The sequence below is a fragment of the Muntiacus reevesi genome, chromosome 17, assembly GCF_963930625.1.
Source record: "Muntiacus reevesi chromosome 17, mMunRee1.1, whole genome shotgun sequence".
Lineage (NCBI taxonomy): Eukaryota > Metazoa > Chordata > Mammalia > Artiodactyla > Cervidae > Muntiacus > Muntiacus reevesi.
In genome coordinates, this window is record NC_089265.1 from 21,420,140 (window position 1) to 21,429,780 (window position 9,641).

Consider the following 9,641-nt stretch of genomic DNA (forward strand, 5'->3'; position numbering starts at 1 on the left):
AGTTGAACTCAGACCTCAGAAGTGAAAGTGCTGGATCCTGACCACTAGACCACTAGATTAGAAAACTAATGCTTTTTTTTTTTTTCTTTCAATTGGCAGAAAAATCTATACTCTTCTAAGTATTTATTAGTTTATTTTTTATTAAAACTTAATGTCAATTCTGTTGACTCAGACCCTGTTCCCAATTGCCTTACAAAACCATAGAATGTAAATCTTTGGCATCTGAAATGGATTACAGGCCCTTCGTCACCTCACTCTCCTCCATCTACCTATTTCATTGGTTCCTAAATATCATGTTCATCTGCACTCTTCACTTTTTTAAACGGGCTTGTGCAGACAAATCATAGCAAAGCTCCTAAAATGTGCCTTTGTACCTTTGGTACACTGGGAATAGTTCAGTGGTTCAGGTTTATATTTCTCTCCAGCCGGATAAGTGGGTATGATCCCAGCAGGATTAATGACAGGGTTGATTTAATATTTTAAAGACCTTAGAAAGTGCCTAGTCTGCTAGTAGCAAGCAATAAAATTCAGTTACTTTTTAACATCAATGATTACTACTACCTGGGGATTAACATGAGTATCTTTGGAATCATTTGATTCCTTTCTTTTTAATTCTAGTGTTTGCAAAGCATCTTCTCATTGTCTAAGTGGATTTATCATCCGAGACAGATGCTCAGCAAGGTTGGTGTCCATGACCCTGCCAGAGAGGGTTAATGTTGCAGGAACTAGGGTTCTAGTTGCCCATCTCTTGTGAGCTGGTGGGTATGACTCCTTCCTTCCCTCCTGAAACTGATCCTACATGGATTAAAAGAAAGAAAAATGATGTAGCTGATCTTGAAAAGCAAAGAGCAGTCAACTGACCCAGGACTTGGCCTTCGCTGAACTTCTGTCAGAAGCAGCCATGTCCCAGCCTCTCTGTTCTTCATACTGACCCCATCCTTCCCCTCTGCCACAGCCCCATCCCCAGCTTTGCTGCACTGAAGTTGGTTAACTCAGAATAAGTCTTTGTGTCAGATACTTCCTTTCTATAATATTCATGACACTGAGACTTAAACTTGTTTGTTTTTTCTTTTTGCCCACAAAAAACATCTCAAATTTTACTTTCTAGAAAAAGCTGCAAAGAGAAACAAGAAAACTAAAGTCTTGAAAGTGATAGAGATACAGCCCCTCTGCTTGTCTTTACTTCCCTTTATTCTTATCTCATCATGAATTAGAACTAGAGCAGGAGCAGCAAGACAAATCTAGTCCAATAAGTCACTAAATGAAAATGCATGTAAAAAGTTTAAATGAAAAATTACACTCAAGTAAAAGAAAGAAGGCTGTTTCTCCTCCTCAGGATCTAGTAGCCTGATCCTCAGACCCTGCATTCTCAGAGACAGAGACAGAGGGACAGAGATGCCCAGTGAAATCAACTGCCTGAATGAACAACTGAAGCTCATTAGATTCTGTGACAAAAGCTTCCAAAGAGAGACAACATCATCATTAAATCTCCTTCCTCCAGCTCAGAAACTCTAAGCAGAACAAGTATTGAACAGTTTAAGTAAAAGAGTTCATTAATAAAATCTATACTTGGAAAAATAAAGATTATCGATCTACTAAAAGTAAAATAACTGCACTTGGAAATGCCTCCACCAAAGTATACAAACACTCTTTAGCTCTCAGTATCTGAGCACCGCTGACACTTTGGACACCTGGGGACATGAGTCAGGAGAAGAGGAGGTCACCACTGAGAACATGTGTCCTTCACGCTTCAGGAGAGAGGATGGGGTTTCAGGAAGATGATTTATTTTCCCAACAATAAACAAGCCCTCCACAGAAAGGAGATTTTCAAGTCCTCAGAATGTGATGAGCCTGCCCTCAGGGAGTCCAGCAGTTGAGCAAGGGGACTCAGTCACTCTGGAGGACAGGGTGTGACCCCATGCTATCTCTCCTTTGTGAGTGAGGTGCTGCTGGGGAAATACAATTATCCTGGATTTAGAGTCTCCACACTCACATTATCTGAGAAGAACCAGAATTCCTGGTGGGGGTATTGGCCCAGCCAGTGAAAGACAATAGGTCTCCCGTATGTACATTGTGGAAAGAAAGTGTGATGTCTGTAAAAACTCCTGACTTCGTGGTTCCCTGAAGCACAACCACATGGACCTGCAGGGACGTGTTCTAGAAGGAAGAGAAACATGGGAGGAGCTCATGGACTCATAATAATCAGCTTCTTCTCTAAATCAAACACTAAAGAAACCCATCATTTGTTTCAAACAGTTTATCTGCTAGAGTGACCTGGTAAATCCTTAATAAACACGGAAACAATAGAGCTGACAGAGCCTGCCTTCTGAAGTAAAGTAAGAAACAGAAATTGAGCCGAGGATCAGGGCCAAAATGTGTTCCTGGAACAGAGAAGAGCTACATTATATATGAAAAAGAAAGAGTGATAATGTTTGTACTTAGAAACCTACATCATTTCTGATGTAAGAAAAAGAACTTTCTCATTTGATTGATAAATATCCATTTGGATGGGTACACTTGAAGTTATTGGGAAATAGATAAAATTAATAGTTTAGATTGATGACAATTTCTTTGACCATATTCAGAATACATAAATGAAAATCAAAAAAGGAAGTACAAGTGTACAGAAATGACTAGAAAATGAAAACTACCGTGTTCCCTATTTAATGGTCTTGCTTAGAAAGCATGGCATCAGAGAACCCACCTCAAGGTTCCACCAGACGCCAACTCCGCCAGCCCAGCAGCAGCCTCATCTTCCCCATGGCCTTCGTGCTCTCTCTACTGACGGCCCTGGTGCTGGTCAGCTATGGCCCGGGAGGATCCCTGGGCTGTGACCTGTCTCAGAACCACGCGCTGCTTGGCAGGAAGACCCTCAGGCTCCTGGGCCAAATGAGGAGACTCTCCCCTCGCTTCTGTCTGCAGGACAGAATGGACTTCGCTTTCCCCCAGGAGATGGTGGAGGGCGGCCAGCTCCAGGAAGCCCAGGCCATCTCTGTGCTCCACGAGATGCTCCAGCAGAGCTTCAACCTCTTCCACACAGAGCGCTCCTCTGCTGCCTGGGACACCACCCTCCTGGAGCAGCTCCGCACTGGACTCCATCAGCAGCTGGACGACCTGGATGTCTGCCTGGGGCAGGTGATGGGAGAGGAAGACTCTGCCCTGGGAAGGACAGGCCCCACACTGGCCGTGAAGAGGTACTTCCAGGGAATCCATGTCTACCTGCAAGAGAAGGAATACAGTGACTGCGCCTGGGAAATCGTCAGACTGGAAATCATGAGATCCTTGTCTTCATCAACCAGCTTGCAAGAAAGGTTAAGAATGATGGATGGAGACCTGAACTCACTTTGACATGACTCACTGACTAAGATGCCCCCATCATTTTGCATACTCACCTGTGGTTATTTCAGAAGACTCTGATTTCTGCTTTAGCCACAAAATTTATTGAATTACTTCAGCCAATACTTTGTCAGTAGTAAATGAATATATAAAAATTTATTTGGCTGTAGGTGCATCAGTCCTGAAGTGAAGACTGCCCTGATGTTATTGTTTGTTTGCTTATTTTTTTGTTATATTTATTCTTTTATCTCCTCATATTTATTTTTTCACATAAAATATTTTTGTTTACATTGCATTAAAATTTAGCAAATACATTCACATTTTTATTTCATTAAATTTGTAATTTGTTTTATTTATTAAATATTATCAAGGTGAACTTCTTGAATTTTTTATTGTTTTTTGTTTAGTTGCTAAGTAAAGTCCAACTCTTTTGTGACCCCATAGACTATAGCCCACCAGGCTCCTCTGTCCATGGGATTCTCCAGGCAAGATTACTGGAGTATGTTGCAATTTCCTCCTCCAGGGGATCTTCCCAACCAAGGATAGTATCTGGAATCTGCATTTCAGGCAGATTCTTTACTCTCTGAGCCACTAGGGAAGACCCTTGGTTGAAAGAAATGAGAGAAAAAGGGATTTTGTAAACTGGAATTAATTATTTATGATAGTTACTGTGTCATAGGTTAGTCAAATACATCTTTCACGCAATGAAGTGAGATAAGCTAGGAAGCAATTTTGAAAACATTACTGATGATTTTGCTTCCACTGAAGCCAAGAACTTAAACTAAAGTTTTGTTTGGTCATAAAGAAAATATCTTAATTTGATATTTAAGACTTACTTATAAGTTTTATTTATAATTACTTTTAAAGTATAAGAATCTGCCTGCAATGTGAGAGACCTGGGTTCGATCCCTGGGTTGGGAAGATCCCCTGAAGAAGGGAAGGCCTACCTACTCCAGTATTCTGGCCTGGTGAATTCCATGTACTGTATAATCCACGGGGTGGCAGAGTCAGACATGACTGAACGAGTTTCACTATAAATTTTGGAATATTTTTTAACCAATTAACATTGCAAGAGAAATTAACCATTTATATTAATATTAAATGAAATAATTTTCCCTTTAAGTCTCAGTCTTGTTCCCACTGGAGGGTCCCAATATCTAGTAGATTCCTGTCCAGACTTTAGGTGCCTTTCCCTCCCTCCGTCCCCCGCCCCAATCCCTGAAATAATTAGTCTTTCTTCTCAGAAGCAATCCTGAATTTGAAAACACTTCACAACATGGTCTGATTTCCAGCGATCAATCTCAGCATAAACGGGCACCGTTGTAAACCGCTCTGGCCAAAATCTCCTCCTAGGAAAGGGAGGGTGGACATGAGGGCAGGTGCAGAAATCTAAGGATCTGAGCGAAGTAGTGGCAAAGCTCCCCTAGGCAGTGGGACCCAAAAGGAAGTTTCCTCACTGCTCCCGCGGCCACACGGGCTCCCTGGGCTACTGCAGCGCCTCGCCGGAGTCAAGGCCCTAAGCGACCGAGAATCCTCAGTTCTCCCCTGGATCCTGCGCGGGAGTTCGCGGCCCTGGACCTGGAGGCGCGTCCGGTCCATTACTGAGAGTTCAGGTGCTCATCCCCGGCCGCTGGGGCGCAGCGAAGGGAGCTTGGAGGACTTAGCTTAGTGCCAGACCTGAGCTGTTTCACTGAGACCCAGGTGAAGTGCTGCATTTCTGAAACTCTGGTCTCCCTGCTGATGGCAGTGGGGATGCTCTGCTCCATCCCTAACGTTTCACCGGTTAGCATGCGTCGGCTTCTCTTCTTCCAGTCATTTCCCACATTCATGTAATTTGGTAGCATTAAGTATTTTTAACCTAAATCCACAAGAGCCCTGTCAGCTTGGTGTTTTCTACAGTTGTTCTCATTGTTTAGTTGCTAAGTTTTATTCGACTCTTTGTGACCCCATGGACTGTAGCCTGCCAGGCTTCTCAGTCCATGGGATTTCCCAGACAATACTGGAGTGTGTTGCCGTTTCCTCCTCCAGAGGATCTTCCCAATCCAGGGTTCTAACATGCCTCTCCTGCATAGACACGTGGATTCTTTAATCCACTGAAAGATTCTTTCCCACCAGGGAAGCCTGTTTTCTACACAGGCTCACTGAAATGTTTGTAATCCAATCTCTTGCAATGGCTATAATTCTTAAGGGTCTTACCTATCATGCATCTCAAATTTATGATGACGGTTAATTGACCAATCTTTATGAATCATCCTGGGCAGTTAAATATGATTATTTTATAATTATTAGAATTATTAATTTTGTCAATCACATTTAGACTCTCAGAAAGAATTACCAGTTGATAATTTCATTTTGCTTATTACATAAAATAATCAGGATACTTTGTAAATTGCTCAATTCATCTAGAAATTTGGAGATAAATGATAAAATAATGAAAAGATAGAGTACTATAACAGCAAGGTATGGAAAACAAAGGCACAACGTGTGTTAGTGAAATAGGAAAATAAGCGATGGTTCAATACATACAATTTGCACATGTGTTTATGTTATGGATAGGGAGGTGGAGTTTGGAATTTGACATATTAGGTTTTGAAACCTGGACTTGCCGTTTTCTTATTAGATTTTTTTATTCAAATAACGTCTTAGCAGGTGGCTCCTGGAAATGAGAATATTTACAACTCAGGTTCAACTATGTTGGAAGGATTAAGTGTCCCTTCTAAGGGTTTTAAGTGTCCCTTAAAAGGGTTTTTCCCTTTTAAGGAATTTGTAGTTGCAGTTAATGTCATTTTTTAAGATTGAAAGTCTGTGGAATTTGTTTGGCAAGTTCTTGGTAATCATGTTCACAATAGCATTGTAACATTAAATTAGTAATCAATTCAGGATGAATGAGCCATAATAAGGGATGACAGCATCAAGAAATGTGTTATCCTCAAATGAATATCAAGAATGAAATATATTCTAATGAATCTGCAATAAACACAATGCCTCGGTATCTTCTTGTTACCATGTTACAGGTTGAACGTGTATGTGTTCCCCAAATTCATATATTGAAATCTATCCCCACCATGTGATCATATCAGGAGGTGGGATATCAGAGAAATCATTAGGGTTAGAGGAGGTTATGTGGGGAGATTCCTCATACACAGGATTACTGTCTTCATGAGGCTCATAAGACACTTTGCTTCCTCTCTGCTCTCCACCATGTGAGGACATAGAGAGACGCTGGCAGTCTGCAACCCAGAAGAGGGTTCTCACCAGAACTCCACGCTGCTGACACCCTGATCTCACACTTGCAGCCCCCAGGATTGTGACAAATAAACTTCTGTCACCCATGAGCCACCCAGTCTCTGGGACCTTGTCAGAGCAGCCTGAACTAAGACACAGGGCATGGCAGTCCTAGTTGAGGTTGTATGTAAATATTTCATGTTCAAAGCATACATGACAGGGAAGAAATTGTCATGTGTAATTATTTTCAATCCCCTTCTTCAGAAAGAAAACTGATAATCTGCACTCACAAGTAAAAACCATAGAGTCTGAATCAAAGAGAGAGGAATGATGGCCCATCTAAAGGACATCTAAAGGACATTAAGAGTACTGATGCCTTTTGGTTCTTCCCAAGGAATACCTAAAATAATTTTTATTTTAACATATTTTGAAAAAAAATTTGACATTTTAAAAACCATTTAACCGTTTAGCCAATATTGTTCCCTATCCATGGCTTGATCCAACTATTTGCATCAACCATTCCTTTAATCAGTAACCAGTCATAGAGGGGGCAATGAAATTAACCAACTTGCTTAAATTCATGTTTTGGTGAAAGTCAGTAAACTTCAGTATCTTGAGAATTAAAATATTTCCCCTTAATTCCTGAGTTTTCCTGCCAACTTGTTCAAGAAGAAATCTGTTGGTTCCATGTTCTAAATTATTTTTATTTTATTTCCTTATTATCCATGAATAGGCCAGGAAATATTTTTTTTTAATTTATCCTGCACAGGGATAAATATTCTTAAGGCAGGAAATCACAACTCCCCGGTCCTTGGCCCTGGTGGCGGCCGTGCTCTGATTCACCCCAGGATACCCTGGACATCTTCCAGAGGTCCCATCACCACCACCAGCTTCCCCTGTCTCTGAACTGTTGCTGGATGGTGCCAGAAGGGACCCGAATTTGTAAAATCAACCCCAACTCACTGACTCCCCATCTGAAGCCCCTCAGCAAATGGAATCCTTCCTGGAAAATAAAACACAAAACTCTAGGGAAGGCTCAGAAAATGCAAGGTTCCGAGCTCCCAACCAGAGAACACTGTCGCTGGCAGGGCTACAAGGCTCCCTCTTCAGCACTCAGCACTGTGAAAACAAAAAGGTTTTCCCCCCAATAATAAATCAGTATCAAAAAACTCACTGAGGTTGCTGTGTCCTGATGGTCTGCAGAGCCCAGAACTGCAAACTCTCCAAAGTAGGCATCCCAAAGGAACCCGAGAAAAAGACCTTTTGTGCCCTCTTGCAGCTGCCTGGAGAAGCACAATGTCCGGGGCTCAAGGGAAGGGTATTTTATTGCTATTTTTGAGTCGGTAAATCCTGTGCTCAAACCTGTCTGAGTCTTTGCGATCTTATGGACTGCAGCACACCAGGGTTCCATGTCTTTCACTATCTCCTGGATTTGCTCAAATTCATATCCACTGAGTTGGTAATGCCATCCAACCATTTCCTCCTCCTGCCCCCAATCTTTCCCAGCACCAGGGTCTTTTCCAGTGAGGTGGCTCTGTACATCAGATGGCCAAACTACATGGCTTTCCTGGTAGCTCAGATGGTAAAGAATGTACCTGCAGTGCAGGAGATCCAAGATTGATCCCTGGGTCGGGAAGATCCCTGGAGAAGGGAATGGCAACCTACGCCAGTATTCTTGCCTAGAGAATTCCATGGACAAAAGAGCAACTGGCTGGCTACAGTTCATGGGGTAATAAAGATCAGACATGACTAAGTAACTAATGTTTACCTACTTATTGTAGCTTCAGCTTCATTATCAATCCTTCCAGTGATATTCAGGGTTGATTTCTTGACTGGTTTGATCTCCTTGCTGTGCAAGGGACTCTCAGGAGTCTTCTCCAGCACCATAATTCAAAAGGATCAATTCTACTGCACTCAGCCTTCTTTATGGTCCAACTCTCACATCCATACAAGACTATTGGAAATACCATAGCTTTGACTATACAGACGTTTGTTGTCAAAGTGATGTTTATGCTTTTTAACATGCTGTCTAGTTCTGTCATAGCTTTTCTTCCAAGGAGCAAGTGTCTTTTAATTTTGTAGCTGCAGTCAATATCCACAGTAATTTTGGAGACCAAGAAAAGAAAATCTGTCACTGTTTCCTCTCTTTCTCCCATCTATTTGCCATAGATGTCATAAGCTTAGGTTTTTAAATGTTGAGTGTTATGCCAGCTTTTTCAGTCTCCTCTTTCACCCTCATCAAGAGACTCTTTAGTTCCTCTTCGCTTTCCTCCATTGGATTGTTATCATGGCATTTTATTATTTATTCCTATCAAAGTTGTTAAGAACATCCATAAGTATGTGAAGAGCTAAACAGAAAGAAATGTTGATAAAATTGAGATGAATATTCAGCAGACAGGGAATTAAAAATTGGTTTCTGATATGAAACAAAGTTAAAAGTGATTCAAAATAAATATGAGGAAAATAAGATTTTCGATGATTTTGAGTTTTGAAAGATTTTTAAGTCTATCTATACTGAGGTATTATTATATATTTTTATATGAATTTCATATGAATATGTAGTTTGGTACATTACTATTTATATAAGTAAATATCCTCCATTAAAAGTCGTTCTTCAAACTCATTCATAAAGTAAACAAAATTCAACAACTTTTACATTTAATGTACGCCTTTCATTTTATGGCATTGTTAACCCTAGGGTGAATACAACAAGTAACCTTGAACTTTCTTTTTCTATGTATAAAGATATGCAAGTAGTACAAAGATGGATCCACAGCATAATTGTGTTGTCAAAATTTCATGGTGGGGGTAATTAGGAAAAAAATTCTCAGAAGACTCTGTAAATAGGGGAAGAGGAGGCAATAATGAAAACAACGTTTGCGAAACGCTGTCCTAACCCATTTGAAGAGTGCAAATTGAAAAGCAAAAACAAAAGTAGAAAGCAAGAGGGAACTTTGAGAAAATGGAAACCATTGGCTCCTATTTAAGACACAGGCCTGAAGGAAGGTCTTCAGGGAACCTAGAGAGCAGGCTCACAGAGTCACCCACCTCCCAGGCCAGCAGCATCCGCAAGGTCCCCG

At 41.1% G+C, this 9,641-nt stretch overlaps 1 protein-coding gene across 1 annotated transcript; it reads left to right on the forward strand.

Annotated features, from left to right (window-relative positions):
• The first annotated feature begins 2,760 nt into the window (after positions 1–2,760).
• Positions 2,761–3,446, forward strand: LOC136148433 (interferon omega-1-like). Its single transcript, XM_065907972.1, has one exon. The coding sequence runs from the start codon at positions 2,761–2,763 to the stop codon at positions 3,346–3,348; it is 588 nt and encodes a 195-aa protein (XP_065764044.1). The 3' UTR covers positions 3,349–3,446.
• Positions 3,447–9,641: the final 6,195 nt, after the last annotated feature.

What these genes read in the sequence shown, in the direction of transcription:
- LOC136148433 (XM_065907972.1), top strand. Translation starts at nt 2,761, where the DNA reads ATGGCCTTCGTGCTCTCTCTACTGACGGCCCTGGTGCTGGTCAGCTAT.